This window comes from Haliotis cracherodii, unplaced genomic scaffold (genome assembly GCF_022045235.1).
Source record: "Haliotis cracherodii isolate W230 unplaced genomic scaffold, xgHalCrac1.p SCAF_15, whole genome shotgun sequence".
Classification (NCBI taxonomy): Eukaryota; Metazoa; Mollusca; class Gastropoda; order Lepetellida; family Haliotidae; genus Haliotis; species Haliotis cracherodii.
The window spans coordinates 24,069,026-24,087,835 of NW_027266270.1; the positions used below are offsets into that span (position 1 = coordinate 24,069,026).

The 18,810-nt window shown below is 44.0% G+C and overlaps 2 protein-coding genes across 3 annotated transcripts in view; both read left to right on the forward strand.

Annotated features, from left to right (window-relative positions):
* LOC139461973 (prestin-like) overlaps nucleotides 1–18,810 on the forward strand; it is a 61,976-nt gene that overhangs the window by 6,058 nt on the left and 37,108 nt on the right. The gene's annotated exons all lie outside the window — the stretch shown is intronic.
* On the forward strand, nucleotides 2,842–4,529 carry LOC139461972 (iduronate 2-sulfatase-like). Its single transcript, XM_071243463.1, has one exon. The coding sequence runs from the start codon at nucleotides 2,910–2,912 to the stop codon at nucleotides 4,437–4,439; it is 1,530 nt and encodes a 509-aa protein (XP_071099564.1). The 5' UTR covers nucleotides 2,842–2,909; the 3' UTR covers nucleotides 4,440–4,529.

Here is an 18,810-nt window from a genome sequence, read left to right on the forward strand (position 1 = left end):
TAATGCCGCAGATCAGATTCCGGGATTACTCATGACTGAGAAGTCATGGGATTTTCAAACCACGTCTATGTTATGATATGTGTCTGCACTTCTACGCAGGTTGAGGGGACGGGATTACGCTGCTAAAATATACAATTTTGAGAGACACACGTACATTTGAATTGGAAAGGAGCCTCAGTGAGATGGAGAACCGGTGGAAAATCTAGACTTCCTTTTTATTAGTGCTGTATCACAACAGTAAGGACTGGGCGGAAGAGAAAGTAATATGATTCAGGGACTATGAGAAAGACTAGGGCGGGATGTACGGATTGTCAATGGCAACAATCATGGTGTGTATCTATAATGTGGAGGGGAAACTGCCACAATTACGTTATACGAGATGATACTATCATAATGCGATACCAACCGTGAGAAATCCGGGTCAGATATAAGTCACAGCAACCTATGTTTGTCCAAAGAGGCGATTAAATGGATCGGGTTGTCAAGCTCGCTGATTGCGTGTCATCGTTGCTTACAAAATCAATCACTGGATTGTCTGTCCCAGACTCGATAATTTACAGACCGCCGTCATATTGATTGGGGGCAGGATACGCTGGTGTTTTTGCGAATACCTGGTGTCATTGCTATTTGACGGCGTTGCATTAACAGGTGATCATGACATATTGGGAATCGTACGAAGGACTCATGTTTTAGCATAGAATTCTTGTAAATATGGACGGGGCTTTTTTTTTAACTCAGTCCATCACTATTTCTGAGATGAATTTGAAGAATGACACAGGGCGAAGACGGTTATTTCAAAACAAGTTTAGATAATTATAGTTTGTGTTCTTTTACTTGTCCATCTTGTAAGTTCGATAGATAAATCTTCTTCTTGTGGGCGTAAATCCATGACAGTAGGTATTTATCGCGTTACTGTTTGGCATTTGGGGATTAATTCGCATTAATGTTTATCCTATAAATGGTATCAAACCCTTGTAATACTGGAGACAAATAATCTGCCCTTTTCTTGCAGACTATTTAAGTGCATTATTTTTATTTAAATTTTAATAAATAATCGACCACCTGCTTATGATGAAGAAACCTAATTGAACCTAACGCAAATCAAACTCCCCTACCCCACCCCCATCACCCCAGCGGAAAACCAAATTGTTGTCCTCTTATAATTATGTCACAAGCCATAGAATGACCTCCAAACATGTCAAGGAATTTCTTGCCTTAAAGGTAGACACCTTGTGCTTAACATCATAAATGTGATTTTTAAACTGTATCGCCATTTCTATAATTTTCTTGAAAAGTGCTATTGTAACAACCCAAAATATAATATAATTTTCATCCACAATTCAAAGATGATTGCCACCAAATTTAGGTATTACCTTTTATAGTCACTGTAGGTATTATGATTATACTTTAGACAGTTATCCTAATTCTACCTAGCCCGCGATATTCACTATTAAAGGCAACCTGAACAGTTATTAATAATATCATCAAAAGACAAACACTTCCTTGGAACAACCATTTGTAGAAGAACATATGTTGTTTTCATTAATTTCACTTATCCAACTGACGCATTTGTGGAATTTAATCTGTGGAATTTAATCTGTGGAATGTCTGTGGTGGAGAATAGTATATTAGGTGATTGTTTTGAGAGGGTTTTCTCCATCTGTCTTTTACTTTGATTCAAGAAAATATTACTACCTGTATGCAACCCTTCCACTTTAGAACTAAGTATCAAATAGAGATGCTTGGAAATGCTGTTATGATTGTGATTGTGCCATTTCCACATGGCTGACACACTTAAAGAAGGGAAGCAGGTCGACTGATTGATCCAGAGATTTCCCCGGTGGATCTAGGACAATCTCACTACCTTATATGCAAAAGGTGTTTTAACCTCTGTGGTGGGGGTGATGACAACATATGCATGAGTGATTTGGGTCACATTTATTATTGATTTCAGTGACCCATTTATATAATGTTTATTACTATTTTGCCTTTTCTGCCCAATGGAATCTGTGCAGATAATCGAGACGGAATGTTTTCTGGCGTTGACGTTTTATATCATAAACACTTCAGAACCATATCAGCTACTGGTGCTGTTGGAGACACGGGTTGCCCAATCATCTTATTGTGATGTACCACGATGTGCTGTACAGAGTTGCACCCCGAAGTGTGTCAGAAACCTACATTTTGGGTTCAAATTCCACATTCGTCTATACATGTTTCTAGGTTTGTCAACCAAAGTGGCAAGCGTTTGACACCTATATCAATTTAGGCTTTCCTCCCACAGCAAAATGACACACCGTGATAAACTGGAATACCGTTCAAAGGGCGTTTTACTATTAATATGCCTTATCAAATATATGATATATATATATATATATATATATATATATATATATATATATATATATATATATATATATATATAGTTTGTTCATTTATGGACACTTTTGAAAGAAAAGAGATAATGTCAATATCAATGTCCAATAATGTCATTTTAGAATATTATGGCATGCTTAGGGATCGACCATTTGGTATTGGGGTGGGGGTGATTTATTAAGACTGAGCCTGAATAATTAAAAACAACACCCTTGAAACAATGTCATTTGTGTGATAGACAATTTTTTTTCCAACAGTCTGAAACATAATTTTTTTCAAGGAGTTCGGATCCCCACATGGGTGAATAAAACACTACTTACAAGCGGTATTAATATTATCAGTAACTGGGCCAACTGATCAAGGTCAAGGACGTCCAGTCGAAGGTTCAGTGATAACAGATACGGTTTGGACAGATAACGGACATTTATCCTGGATAAAACTCAGATGTCTCGCTTTGGATTTTAACTCCAGTAATGTAGTCCTGAAGTGGAACATTAAGCGAGGACCGTGTTGTCAAACATTCAGGTTACAAAATGCATCTGGGGCTGGTGTTGACCGTGCTCGTCTGTTGCTGTGTCCAGTCAAGCAACAGTCGAAAGAATGTCCTCTTTCTTGTGTCGGATGATATGAGACCGAATATCGGAGCGTATGAAGGGAAGGAGTACCCTGCCCCAGTGTCACCCAAAATGCACACTCCTCATTTGAATGCTCTTGCCAAGAAGAGCCTGCTCTTGGAGAGAGCATATGTGTCCCAGGCGTTGTGTTCTCCGTCCAGGACAGCCTTACTAAGCAGCCGACGCCCAGATACAACGCACGTGTACGATCTAAAACACTACTTCAGGCTAGTTGGGGGGAATTTTACTACCCTGCCCCAGTACTTCAAACAGAATGGTTACAGGACCATGGGGATAGGAAAGATATTCCATCCTGGGATGGCAGCGTCTGGTAACGATGACCCAATATCCTGGACAGATCCATATTTCCACGCTAAAGATACATATGGAGATATGAAAGATATATGGTATGCTGTGCCAGAGAGCAAAGTCAAGCGCGAACCGCTGCAAGATACAATTTTGGCCAATCACGCTATTGGGGTACTCAAGGAGGTGGCGCCAAAGGCAAAGTCAGGTGAGCAGCCGTTCTTTGTAGCAGTTGGATTCCACAAGCCCCATTTACCCTGGTACTTTCCAATGCGATTTCTCGACTACTACCCCCTTTCGTCTTTGAGAGAGCCAGAGAACTATTACGTTCCCAAAGACATGCCGCCTGTTGCCTGGCACAACTTCAGCAACTTCGACGCATTTAGTGATATAAAGAAGTTTCATTTTAAAGACGTTGGTTATATCAATTTCACATTCCCTCGCGAGTTGACACTGGAACTGCGACGGGCCTACTACTGCGCCCTTAGCTACACAGACTCTGAAGTCGGGAGAGTTATTGCTGAACTGGACAAACTCGGTCTGGCAAACAACACTATCATATCGTTCTGGGGAGACCATGGTTGGCAGCTAGGGGAGCATTCTGAATGGGAAAAGCATACTAACTTTGAAATGGCCACCCATGCTCCGATGATGGTTCATGTTCCTGGGTTAACGGACCACGGTGTCAAATCGCAGCATCTTACAGAATTTGTAGACCTGTTCCCAACTTTAGCAGAGGCTGCAGAACTACCACCGATTCAACTTTGTCCCGAAGACTCGTCAAAAGTAGATTTGTGCACGGAAGGGATGAGCATGGTGCCCCTGATGAAGAACCCCAATTATCCCAACTGGAAAACAGCTGCATTCTCGCAGTACCCTCGAGAAGTGGGACAAAATAGAGTGATGGGATACTCAATCAGGACCGACCAGTATAGATACACAGAATGGCCAGAATTCCAAGGAAGCCCTCAATATCAGCCACAGTGGAACATAGAGTTTGGTGCAGAGTTATATGATCATCACATAGATTATCAGGAGAATGTGAACAGAGCCAATGACCCTGCCTACCAAACAGTGAGAGATGAGCTGCGAGGTAAACTCATTGCTGGCTGGAGGCAAGCGTTGCCGCCTGGATACAAGTAGGCACTGATATCAAGATGTCAAGAAGAACGAAGATTGTGCTTTCAACAGATCCCAGGAATTCGAACCTAAACATTGTATAAGCTGCATAGGTCAATTAGTAGTAAACATTTTGATACTCCCATTTTGTGTATTCTATCACAGCTGTAATAAATATGAAGAGTGAGTGAGTGAGTGGGTTGGGTTTAACGCCGCTTTTAACAGTATTCCAGTTATATCGCGGCGTGTCAGCTTAATGTGGGAGGAAAGCCCGAAGTGATGCAGGTCTTAGACGTTTACCAGTTCGATGAAACCAACGAGCACGGGTATCAAATATAAAGGCAATCTCTTTCACAGCCTGTTCATGGTAATTCAGGGATATATCATTCGATTGAAGATGTTTGTCGCCGATTACTTGGAACACCTTCACGCAAACCAAAGAGTATGATAGATTTCGTTCAATATTGAAAACATTCAAGTTTTGTCTGTTTCAAAGTTTTCAAAATGGCAGACTTACTTAGGGAAGAATCATATACTATAATTCTACAACTGGTTTAAAATATTCGGCTGTTTTAACCGTCTGTATGGTCAGGGAGAAACATGTATTTCTGTTTTGGAGGGTGCATTGCTTACGGGCAGACAGACGTAAGGAAACCAATGGCTTAAGTCTACTTTGGCGGCGTCGAACGCCGAGATTTATCATACTGAGGTGACAACGACTTTGCACCTATATACTCTGAGAGATTGAGTGAGTGAGTGAGTGAGTCGGTTTTACTGCCGCATTTATCAATACAGTAAAGTGCGGTTATAACGAACTCAAGGGGACTACTAATTTTAGTTCGTTATAACCGTAGTTCGTTATAATCATATATACAGCATAACAACAGCAAATAGTCGGGACCAAAAAAGTAAGTTCGTTATATCCGTCAGTTCGTTATAAGCGTGTTCGTTATAACCGTAGTTTACTGTATTTCGGTCAGCTTATTGTGGGAGGACAACTCAAGGTGCACTGGTTGTGGGGCTATATTTCGTTGTCGTCGGTGCCGTATGGATACACTATGATCCGTATACCGTAATCGAGGCTCGAACCTTCTGCTCCTGGCTCTTGCAGCTAAAAGATACTACTCTGCACATGCAGTTGTTCGCCAGCTTGACCACTGTGTGGCCACTTCTGTCTCATCCAGCATGTAGACGTGATGGTGTATACACGCTCGGACAGCTGGTCTGTTTCCTGACTTAAATCAACCATTTTGTCGCACCGTATCGAGATATGACATCAGCGGAGAATATGTGGTATATAATTCATTCCACATTTGTTGGTATCCATAAAACGTGCAAAGACGGTTTAGTGTTTATAACAAGTGAATATACAAAATATATGGCCCAAATATAAGGTCATGGGCCTCGTTCAACAAAGCGATCTTAGCGCTAAGATGATCGTAACTCCCATACTTTAACATCGGCTTACGGTAGTCGTAGCGCTAAGATCGCTTTGTGGTACGGGTCCCTGGTGTTTTATATTGTGCTTGTATATAGAATATTTAGTAATTTTAAACAATGTTCCATTTACACGGGAATGACATTTTCTGTATGAAAGCATCTTCACGAGGCAAAAGTGTCCATTAGCCTATATCATAGTTCAACGTGACTTCGATACAGGCTTGTGGACACGCTGGCCTCGGGAAAAAGGTCTGAAAGTAGACAGTGTTCTTAGTTCCACATGTCACTTCGGTCAAGGTTGCTGATACGGACTGTTGACAAGCAGTGCCTCGATGGGACGGAGAAGATAGCCGTATCGGGGTATCACCCTGTACAACATGGAAAGTATGTCAGTAGCCCAAAGAACAAACGTTCGATCTACTTACAGTCATGATGGGGGCATTCAAAGCGGTTTGGGTTGTCTCTTTTGGAGGTTCACAGAGAAACGAGATTCCGAGAATCACGAGTATGTGGCAAACCAATACCCTTACTGGTGTCGTCCCCACGGGTGTTCGTGGTGTCACGTCGAGAGCCTGGTCCAACCCGATGATCTCGCATGTTCCCCGGTCACTGTATATAAGATGTACCGAGATTTGAAACCAAGCAACTTTTTCTGGAAGGAATGATCCGTTTTATTTGGCATCAAACAACAGAGGCTGTCCCAAATCTGGAGAAACTTGCTGTGGGCAAAACTAAACAAGGGGCACTGGTGACATGTCCAGTCTGCCGTTGAACACACTCCTTCCAAACGTCGCCGTATCGTAGATACTTTATTCGATTCGTAATAAGTGTACACTACTGTAAACTCTGGTTCCCGAAACAGACCGTTGTCTTGGTTTTCATGCACTTGTGCGCAGTTACTGGAGGTTCGTTCCGTAAGTTCGTGCTGCAAAAGGGCGGTCGGGTAGCCTAGTGGTTAAAGCGTTCGCTCGTCACGCCGAAGACCCGGGTTCGATTCCCGACATGGGTACAATGTGTGAAGCCCATTTCTTGTGTCCCCCGCCGTGATTTTGCTAGAATATTGCTAAAAGCGGCGTATAACCGTACTCACTCACTCACTTACTCGTGCTGCAAAAACACTGTTCACTTGGAGGTCAGGGTTGCCCACCTTCCAAAGTTTATATTTGACATTGACCGTTGTATAAAAAAACATTTGTTCACATAAACATGTTTGTAGAATAAACTTCACTTGTTTGAGGATCATTTTATGCAATTTGTTGGAATTAACACTGTAGAAATCGCAAGTTTTTTTACATTTTCCATTCTGCAGTGATGTAAGCCTGGTCTCCGCGCAGTGACGACCGCTGAACTGGTGAATGGGTGGGGTTAACGAAAACTGCACGTGTTTGACAATTTGTTAGATATCCTGCGTTACCTTCTGTGAATTACTCAATGTTCAGAATAAATGAAAAATATGACGTAATGACGTAATATTTGGTTGAATAGTCCCAGATATAGATACGTTTCAATTGAACTAGTTTACTGTCGTGGTATCATAATGTAGTTGGATTGTGCTTCGGTGAAATTCCAGGAATTTGTACCGTTTCACACGCGTATGAATATGTGAAAATGTGAGTTAGTCTCTCTCATAAGGGTGAATGTCGGTGGATCTGGGGACACCAGAAATGGCTTCACACATTGTACCATGTCGGGAATCGAACCCGGGTCTTCAGCGTGACGAGCGAACGCTTTAACCACTAAGCTACCCGACCGCCCCCATAAAAAGAATGAACTTCTAGTACTCGTGACGAGTAATGACAGATTATCTGTCCCTCGTGAATTTAATTCACTTGGAACAGATAATCCGTCATTCCGCGTCACTCGTAAATTATTGTCTAAATACACCATATTCGAAATGCAACGGCGGCGATATCGGTGTTGAGAACTTTAAAGAGGGGACAAAACAAATGGGGCAAAAGGGTAACATAGCGCTGATTTAAATACTCTGACCATAAATTGCAGAGACGATTATCTTTTGAGTCGGAAAATTCTTTAACGGTTTTTGTAGAGCGGACGATATATATATAATACTCAAGCAGCGAATTGGTGGAAAGAAAAGAATATATTTCACTTTCAGCCCATGCACTACCTCAACACTCAAGGGCGCCACAAATCTCCCGATCCCTATATTTGCATGCGCAGTTAATGTTTATTCTTTATGTATTGTTAACATGGGGCTGATAATGGACTAGTGTTAACACTAAATTCTATATAGGTTGGTTGGCTGGTTGTTTGTTTGTTGTTTAACGCCGCACTCAGCAATATTCCAGCTATATGCCGGCGGTCTGTAAATAATCGAGTCTAGACCAGACAATCCAGTGATTGATTGACATCATCAGCATCGATCCACGCAATTGGGATACGATGACATGTATCAACTAAGTCAGCGAGCCTGACCACCCGATCCCGTTAGTCGCCTCCTACGACATAGTCACCTTTTATGGGTTGTTGAATATCTATTCTAACCCGGTTCTCCACGGGTCATCTCGTAAGTAAATTGTTACTGTCTAAATAAGGCCTCAAGATTACATTATGATTGATTAACTGACTTAGCCTTGATTCATAAATATAGTTTCACGTGGAGTAGACAATGAAGGGACCACAAAGCATCACTTAACATGTTTTCTAGTTAACCAACAATGCGTTCCATTATTACGACAAACATAGTCGCCTTTTACGGCAACGTTATTAGGATGAAAACACTGTAAACTTAAGTTGATTGACATCATGAGTATCGATCCACGCAATTGGGATCGATGACAAGCATCAACCAAGTCAGCGAGCCATACCACCCGATCCCGTTAGTCGCCTCCTACGACATAGTCGCCTTTTACGGTAAGCATGGGTTGCTGAAGACCTTTTCTACCCCGGATCTTCACAGGGGTATTTCTATATATGGGGGTGGTGTGGTGGTGGTTATAGTGTTTGCTCGTCATGCCGGGGTTTGATTCCCGACATGGGTAAAATTAGTAAAGCCCACTTCTGAAAGTGGTGTAAAACCCTACTCTCCCACACTTACGGCGTACTGATACAATGATACACATTTTTCTGTTGTTTATCATAGTAAATTATTCATTCGAATGTGATGTTGATTTCGACGTAATTACTATTGTACACTGTAACAGGTTTAACTTCGACAATGCAAAAGTGATGAAGTGGTGAGAAATAGAGTTTAACGTCGCGTTCAAGATAATTGCACTTAGGCCAGGTTCAAAGAGATCAGACAGCGCTGCGACACGAAAAGTGAAAAAGTCGGATTACTATCCTCAATGATCTGGAATGTCCTATCATTGTCTGAACGCAGTCGTGTACGTTCGTAAAAGGGTCCTACGGATCGAGAAAGGTCCAGAGAGGTCGGCCAAGCACTCCCGTCAGTATGGTGCGTCCCGTAACATTCGGGAAACTGAACCGATTTTTGTCTAGTCGGATTACAATCGTGACTTTGTCGCGACAGATTCTGCTGTATCGGATCAAAATCGTAACAATGTCCTGTGTTCTCTGGAGGGTGTCCTGTGGATCTGGACACTGTCGTGATGAATGGGCATGAATTGTTTTATGCCGTTTCTTGTCGATTGAGTCTAGATTGCGTCCAGATCTTACCGAATGCGAACCGTCTTTGTCGATTCACTGTCCGGTCACTGTCTGATCGCTGTCGGATCGCATTCGGGAGAATCGGGACGCTGTCGGGGCAGATTCGGTCGTTTTTTACCATGCTGAAGAGACAAATCGGATCAGATTCAGATTGCGAACGGGAGAATCGGGACGTATTCGGCTGGAAACGGCTGAATCGCACTGCAAACACGAAAACGTCGTTTTTTCCCGTATATGGTCATTGGACGGAAAATCGACGTTATCTGGACTCTTTCAAACCATCGTTTTTCCGTCCAAATAACGTCGTTATTTGGCATTGTCAATCAAGCAACAGCGTCTACCGGTATTCCTACTTCTCAGATTTCATTGGTCAGTTCTCGCGTGTTAGATTACAGGCCCGAGTTTGACGCTGTACTCGAAGCGCTTAGCGGAGGTATTGGAATCAATCGTTCTGCGCATGCGGATTGCTTAATGCCTTGTCCAAATTTTCCGTTCTGTGCATGCGCGATTTCACGTATTGTTTCCACTATATGTCACCACTATTTGACAGTGATTCATAAACACAGTCTCGTGATGAGTTCGGAATCGTACAATGTCGCTTTAATTTATGGCACGTACTTGATCGGCGCGTATTTCCTATTAACAAATACAATGATAACGGTAATAATTTTAGTCAAAATAATTAGGAAAGCGCAAGGCTCAGGAACGTCTGAGTATAGGAAAAGGATTTATACTTTCGAAAGTTATATACTCGTCAAATACGCAAAAGAATATCAACCGGCTTTTGAAACTTATTTTTGTAGAAGGTAATCTTGGTGTTTATTGCCAGATAGTATATGCATATACATTTTCCCGATATTGCTTATTTTAATGTTTATTAATAGTTTTAAGGTTCGTCCGCCTAATTGACGGGATTCCACTTTCTCATTTGTACATGACACTTAAACAGTGTTCTGTTACTGTAAACAGATTAGTTTCAAATTCCAAACTGGTGATATCTATTCAGACCAATGCTTAGTCTCTGAAAATGTATAGTTTTGAAAGAAACAAGTAACTCCATTTAAATTGAAGAGGAGCCCCAGTTATATGGGAGATTCCGAGATGAACCTACTCTATGGATATCTAAGCTGCCACCCAAACCGACCCAAACGGGACCCGAAAGCTTATTGTATGCTATATAGTCACATGGAAGTGCACCAGAATTATACATTGTATTCCGGACGATTGTGTTCTTTCATCTACTCTTAAATGTTGCCTATACACTAATCTGGACGTACTACTCATTGTTCTATTAATATCATCCTATATATATATATATATATATATATATATATATATATATTTATATTTATATCAGATATACATTAACGCATGTTACCATTCTAAAGTCATACTCTCATGTAACCTTATATTGTTCATAGTATCAAAGTTTATTCAACAATATCAAGAACAGCAATTTAAACTACTGAAACAACCTAACACAAGGCTGTTATCAAGCGCTGGTGCAGACGTAATGCATCGTAAAAAACTGTATCGTGATGTCTTCAGAAATACAATTTCTTGCAACATTTATACTACGAGATAGTAAGGCTAACGCTTACTCACCGGTGGAACGTAGACAATATCGCTAATACAGATATCACGTATTTGAATGTTAATACTAAAGACAGTGACGATATAACACTTATACACGTTTATTATTACAGTTTTGCTATTAATTTTAATAACTTTGTTTTCACATATACAAGTAGCAATACCCGACTAGCCTGTCATACATACTTATGGGGCAGTTTTCAATCTTGTACTGACTTACTCTGGTGTTCCTGAGGGGAGGTTATTGGCTTGGGTGTTATACCCCGTTTTTCTGGTAATCCTATTATTACTTCATTTTTATCTAATGACACCCTGTTCTCTGGATCACGGCTCCGTGACTATCCATAACAATTAAGATGAACATTCAGATCAAGTACATGAATGAGTTTGTTTTGACGCCACAGTCAATCAAAGACCAATGCTGTGCGGTTTGATTACACACTTCTACCAGGTCGAACATCGTGGATCTTTTTCTACCTAAAGAGAATCATAGTTCATATGCTAATCCATTTATTGCCTACGAAAACCGTCCCGCTCAGGATGACCTTACTTGTTGTCAAATGTGCGTGTCAAGGACAGCTGATGTCCGATGCTGAAGAACCGTGTTCACAGCTGACCGACTTGGTATTTTTCTGCACTGACAGAAACTGGATGTACTGACACACAGCTGTTATATATATTTACATAAACCCTGATCAAATAGATGCCCTTCGTTAATCTCTGTGTGGAGTACCGTATATACCTGTGATAACGATACCGGTGGCGATGCTGATGCTGAAGGTGGTGGTGATGATAATGATGGTGACGGCGATGATGATGGAGATGATGATGATGATGGTGATGGTGATGGTGATGGTGATGATATGCTAATATCCTTGCATTTTACAGTGGTGATAAATATTATCTGTGATTGCAAACTTTAACATTTGAAAAATGAAAACACATTAGGTTGATCATATGATCAAGGCCGCTGGCGTTGCCTAGTGGTAAAAGCGTTCGCTCCTCGTGCCGAAAGTCCAGGTTCGATTCTCTGCATATCATAGGCACAATGTGGGAATCCCCCGCCGTGATATTGCTGTAATATTGCTAAGGCGGCGTAAAATCCGACTCACTTAAACTCTCATAAATCACTGTGCCATTGCTAACCAAGGTTCTGCAGATGGCACCGGAGTATGTCAAGATTCAACGCTCGGTTGGTCTTCTTCCATTATATCTCACTAGGTGGCGCTACTGGCTTCGCTAGGTCATTCATTCATCCACAGGGCTGTGTACATGAATGGCGGCACTTTCTTAAAGCGGTTGTCAAGTAGGAGTTTATGTCATGGGAAGTTCACCTCAACCGATTCAAGCAGTCCTGCTTTTATCTGATCCATTGACCTAAGTTTGTGGCTCTGTGACAACACGTACAAAAGAAAGTCTTTGTAAAGGAGATGCAATGGGCTATTCATGGCATATCACAGGCTTTTACGGATTGTGAACCGGCCTCGCGTTATCTAATCCGCTGTCCTCACATAGATATTAACATATCTTCGAGATCTGTCTGAAAGAATGGCGTGACAACATTAGTAGTTGTGTGCAGGACTTTGGTACCGCTCCTGGCTTCTGCTTGGACGAGAGGGTCACGTGACCTCTCAAGATGGCGGCACATCCGTTTCCTGTGGCGTGAGCATCCAAGATGGCGTCACACCCGTTTTCTTTGGCGTGCGCATCCAAGATGGCGGCACATCCGTTTCCGGTGGCGTGCGCACCTCCAAGAGGGCGTCACATCCGTTTCCGGGGAGGAGGGAGGGGAAAAACCCAGAGAAGCGGTCGTAAAAGGTGAACAAGAATAGAGTTTTTTGTTGTTTTTTGGTTGTTCTAAAAGTAGAAAAGGCGATGGTGGTGAAGGGAGGGAGGGAGGAGGGAGGGAGGAGGAGGAGGAGGGAGGAGGGGTGGGAAGGGAGTCGGGTTCTTTGTTTTGTTTTGGTGGGTGTGTGGCGATGGCATGTGGAGATGATAGCTCACTGAGACGAGCTTATCATACACAGTCGACGACTCTGCCACTGATGTGTTTGTAAACTTTGAGGTGCAAGGTCTCGTTCCACAAGGCGATCGTGTATTGTAGTCCACTATGACAGCCGTTAGTCTTAGTTAAAAGTCGGTGAGTGGCAATCACCTAAGCTACGATCATGGTGTGGAATTCTAAAGGTGTTGGCTGAATTTCTAAAGGTGAATCGACAGGCACAGACATGAACGTGATGTAGGTATATGCCTACGTACTGTCATTCGTGTTGCCATGCAAACGTGGTGTCACGCGTGACCACAAACACACGTTGATCAATAGGATTATTATTATTAATTATACCGAGGAGTTGGCTCTCGTGTAGATTGACATGCGTACTGTCACGCGTGTCTCCATACAAACGTCATGTACTTCGTGTTGCCATGCAAACTTAGTGTCACGCGTTACTACAAACAGACGTTTATCCACAGGATGATGGCGTTGTCATTCGTTCATACACGCCGAGGAGTCGGCACTCGTGTAGGTTGACATGCGTACTGTCATTCGTGTCTCCATGCACACGTCATGTACTTCGTGTGTTTCCATGCACACGTGATGTACTTCGTGTTGCCAGGCAAACGTGATGTCATGCGTGTCTTCAAACACACATGGATCCACAGGATTATTTATCATAATCCGGCAGTATTTTATAAGGATACAGAGAGAGATCGATAGACATACGTGGTGTTTAACTCGTGTCTCCAGGCACACGTGGTGTTTCACTCGTGTACACCACCATACATACCAATATATTTATTTTATTTTTATTTTGAGACGTACAATGGTGGTGTCACGCGTAGGCGTGTGCCTCCAAGGGGACGAGGGTGAGGGTGTGGGTTGTTTGTTTTGGATTGTTGTTGTTTGTGTTGGCAAAGCAAGCAGGGTGGGTGTCGATGGCGTGTGGAGATGATAGATCACTGAGACGAGTTTATCAAAGTTATCATACACAGTCGATCGAAATGGTCCCTGTTTTGATTGGTCCAACACGCTGCGCACTGATTGGTCCGTTCCGGCGTCTGACTTTCACCTCGGTTTACCAAACTGGCCCGGCCCTTGTGTTTCTTTTTCATAGGAAAAGTGATGACCAGAGAGTGTCTATCCTATTTAAGACACTGTCACCCAGTTTCCTGATTGGACGACAACCCAAGCTTCTGATGGGTAACCATTTTTATATCCTGTTTTTTTCTCCCTTGGGTGAGCATGCTGATTTCTCCATCCTGAAAAACACAACACAATTTATCTTTTCAACTTTTAGGGTGGATCGAAAGGGCTCCTGTTTTGATGGCCCTAAAACGCGACACGCCGATGGATCCGTTTCGATGCCAGGACTGAGCCTCAGTTTTCCAAATTGGTCCGACCGTTGTGTTTGAGTTTTTTTCATAGGAAAAAAATGTATTTTCCATGGGAGAGAAAGCACAACTCGGCTCAGGTGCTGTCTTCTGATTGGTCGGTGATGACTTCTGATTGGTCAGATTTTCGACCATTCAGAGACCTTCTATAAATAGACTTGTTTGTGTATATAAAGGAAGGGCTGACGTTCATCAGACACTCATCGCCACCATGACGGACAAGCAGAGTACACCCTATCGTTTGGAGAGGAAAGACACCACACGCTCCAGGCGGTTAAGAACTGCTAATCATACCTATCGTTTGACTTTCAACGCAGACTACTTGGACACCGTACCACCGGACCCCGTTCCCATGGAACTGCCGGTTTTATTTGACAGAGTGATCGATGACTTTTATCAACAGATGCCAGGCCAGAAGGGAGATCGTACTGGTCTAGGTATCGATCATACCGCTTTGAACACTCCCATACGGATTCCCTTTCGTCGCTTTGAAGATCTCCATGGGCTAGATATTTTGCATGCCGTGGAAAAAGTCCAACAGTCCAACAAAGCCCTGAACATCGATGCCACCATGGTTGTGACTTTAGTACACGTAGCAGATCCCGACAGGCTAGGATCAGGCAGTGGCCACCATCTGAAAACGTGATTGGACTTGAAACCTTTTTAACACCCAAAAAGGGCATTGTACGGATCCAGAACGAAGGTCAATCCTGTTTGGCACGGGCCCTGGTGGTGGCACAGCATTATGCCCAGAAGCCCCACCCTCTGACCCATGAATGGTCCACCCAGCGAGTGAGACTGACGAGAACGGATCGAGTCGATGTTCAAGGCATACGGGCACGGGACTTGTTTTGACGCCTTGGCCTGCCTGAAGGTCCCTGTCAGGGTCTAGACGACCTAGCACGCGTGGGACGCGCCTTGGCCCCCCTGAATTATCAACTGAAAGTCTACAGTCAAGAGGTGGACCTGAGACTGTTGTACAAGTGTGATGAGGCTCCACCCAACGCCACCGTGCTGCATTTATACCATCATGATCAGCACTACGATGCCATCACTTCCATGTCAGCTTTTTATGCGTCTAACCATTACTGCGAACGCTGCGACCACCGTTACGACCATCCCGAACTCCATCCCTGCACCAAGCAATACCGCTGCCACCGCTGCCTCCACTCTAGCTATTGGGGACCCAAGGAAGAGCACGGGATCCCTTGCTTGACATGTCAACGTTGGTTCCCAAATCAACAGTGTTACACCCAACATCTCCAGTCACCGTCAGAGGGAAAACCCAGCGCCTGTCAATCGATTCACAGGTGCCCGACCTGTTTTCAGCTGGTTCGCGTCTTGGAGACCCCCATGGCTCACCACGAGTGCTTAGATGAAGAACATCCCTGCTAAGTGTGTCGAGAACCAATGACCCCAGTCCATCGCTGTTACATGACGCCCCTCTGTGAAGCCCACGAGGAAGAGGAGGAGGAGGAAGAGGATGAGGAGGGTGGGGGGAGAGGAACAACATCACATACGAGACAACGTCAAATACGTCTTCTATGATTTTGAATGCATGCAAGACACGGGAGAGCACATTCCAAATTTGTGCATGGTGCATTTATGATGTGGACGATGCATCAGTGAAGTGAGCAAGGACTTGTGCGAACACTGTCCCAGCCGTGAGATCGTGTTTCGAGGCCCCACCACGCGACATGATGTGTGTGTGTGGTTGACCACGCTAGCTGAAAAACCCAAGAAGAAGAACCAAGAGGAAGAGGAGGACGGCACACGCAAGGGGGCAACAGCACGCCTTGGGAAAAGAAAACGGATTGGAACCCCCTCAAGAAAGCACTCTTCAAAACGTCAACGACATTCATCACCCCAGCAGGAGGAGGCGGAAGAGGTGGAGGGGGAAGATGCCATGGAAGTGGACGCGCCCACCCCACTGGAGGAGAAGACAAAGAAGACAAAGAACAAGAACACCGTCACCATGATTGTCCAGAAGGAGGACCGCATTTATGTGATGGCATATAACGCACGATCGTAAGATTTACACTTGATCCTGAAGGGCCCCTACCCTCTTCTGGTGAAACTCCCCACCAAGATTCGAAATGGACAACAGATTTTGCAGGTGACCCTGGGACGGTTGTGTTTCGAAGACAGTTTAAATTTCATACCCTACCCACCGAAAGCATTTCCAAAGAGCTTTGGGCTGAAAGAACTGAAGAAAGGGTATTGTCCGCACTTTTTCAATACCGAAGCCAACCAGATCTACAGAGGTCCTTATCCACCAGCCGTCATGTACGATCCCGATGGCATGTGTCCCCCGGAACGCACAGTCTTCCTCCAGTGGCATACCCCAAAAGTGCAAGAAGGAGCCTTGTTTGACTTGCAAGGAGAACTTTTAGCCTACTGCCAGAGCGATGTGGCCATTTTGAGACGGGGATGCGCTGACTTCCGACAGAACGCCATCAACTCGGTTCGCATGGATCCCTTTGTAGAGGTGATGACAGCCGCTGCGTTCACCATGAAATCCTTCCGAAAACACGATCTGAAACCCAATACCATCGCCATTCTTCCTCAAGGCTACCAACCCAAGAGAAACTATTCCCAGGCTTGTATGCACTGGTTCAATTATCTGATGGAGACGCACCGCCATCTGCACCTCCAGCACGCCAGGAATGGAGGTGAAAAAGAGTTCACGTGTGGAGAGGGCCAACATCGGTACAGTGTGGATGGCTACGATCCAGCGACAGGCACCATCTACAAATTCCTGGGTTGTTTCTGGCATGGGTGCCAGGCATGTCACAAGACCCAACGAGGAGAACCTCATCCCGTCCTGGGCACGTCTTTGGGAGCACGTTATACCGACACCATGAGTCTCTTGAACCAACACCCTGAGGTGAAACGGATAGTCACCCTGTGGGAGCACGAGTTTACAAAAATGCAACAGGAGGACTCCGCTCTGAGTGCTTTCTTGCAGGGACCCCACTGTATCCACGTCCCTGGACCGCTCAACCCTCGCGACGCCTTCTATGGAGGACGCACCAATGCCACGCGATTATGCTACGAAGCCCAAGAAGGTGAAACCATCAATTACATCGATATTTGTTCCCTTTATCCTTACATTTGTAAGACCGGAGCATTTCCAATGGGACACCCGACCCTTCTCCATCAACCCCCTGTGGACACGTTGTTTGAATTGAAAGGACTGATCCAATGTCGTGTCCTACCCCCAAAACGACTCTACCATCCGCTACTGCCTTACAGATCGGGTGGCAAACTGCTCTGTCCTTTGTGCCGTACGTGTGTCGATACCCGGTCAGACTCCCCCTGCAAGCACACGGACGAAGAGAGGTCATGGGTGGGCACGTACGCCACGGTAGAACTCCATGAAGCCATGAAGAACCAGTGGCAGTCACCACAGCACCCTCATCAACAGCACCCACCCTGCTTGGTTTGCCAACACAAACAACAACAATCCAAAACAAAGAACCCACACCCTCCCCCTCCTCCTCCTCGTGACACCACCATTGTAAGTCTCAAAATAAAAATAAAATAAATATATTGGTATGTATGGTGGAGACACGTGCAAACACCACGTATGTCTATCTCTCTCTCTCTCTCTCTCTCTCTCTCTCTCTCTCTGTCTCTATCCTTATAAAATACTAAATATGATAAATAATCCTGTGGATCAACGTGTGTTTGAAGACACGCATGACGTTTGCATGGAGACACGCGTGACAGTACGCATGTCAACCAACACGAGAGCCAACTCCTCGGTATAATTAATAATAATAATAATAATAATAATAATAATCCTATTGATCAACGTCTGTTTGTCGTCACGCGTGACACCACGTTTGCATGGCAACACGAATGACAGTACGTAGGCATATACCTACATCACGTTCATGTCTGTGTCTGTCGATTCACCTTTAGAATTCAGCCAACACCTTTAGAATTCCAACCCAATGATCGTAGCTAAGGTGATTGCCACTCACCGACTTTTAACTAAGACGAACGGCTGTCATAGTTGACTACAATACACGAGACCTTGCACGAGTTCCAAAGTTTACAAACACATCACCATACCCGATGACATGATTTGTGAAATGTTGTTGCAAAATCTTTCGCCGATATGACGTCAACCTAGCAACAAAGTGGCAGAGTCGTCGACTGTGTATGATAAGCTCGTCTCAGTGAGCTATCATCTCCACATGCCATCGCCACACACCCACCAAAACAAAACAAAGAACCCGATTCCCTTCCCACCCCTCCTACCTCCCCCTCCTCCTCCCTCCCTCCTCCCTCCCTCCCTTCACTTCCCTTTTCTTTTTTTAGAACAACCAAAGAA

Coding starts and splice junctions, on each gene's coding strand:
- LOC139461972 (XM_071243463.1), top strand. CDS start 2,910: ATGCATCTGGGGCTGGTGTTGACCGTGCTCGTCTGTTGCTGTGTCCAG.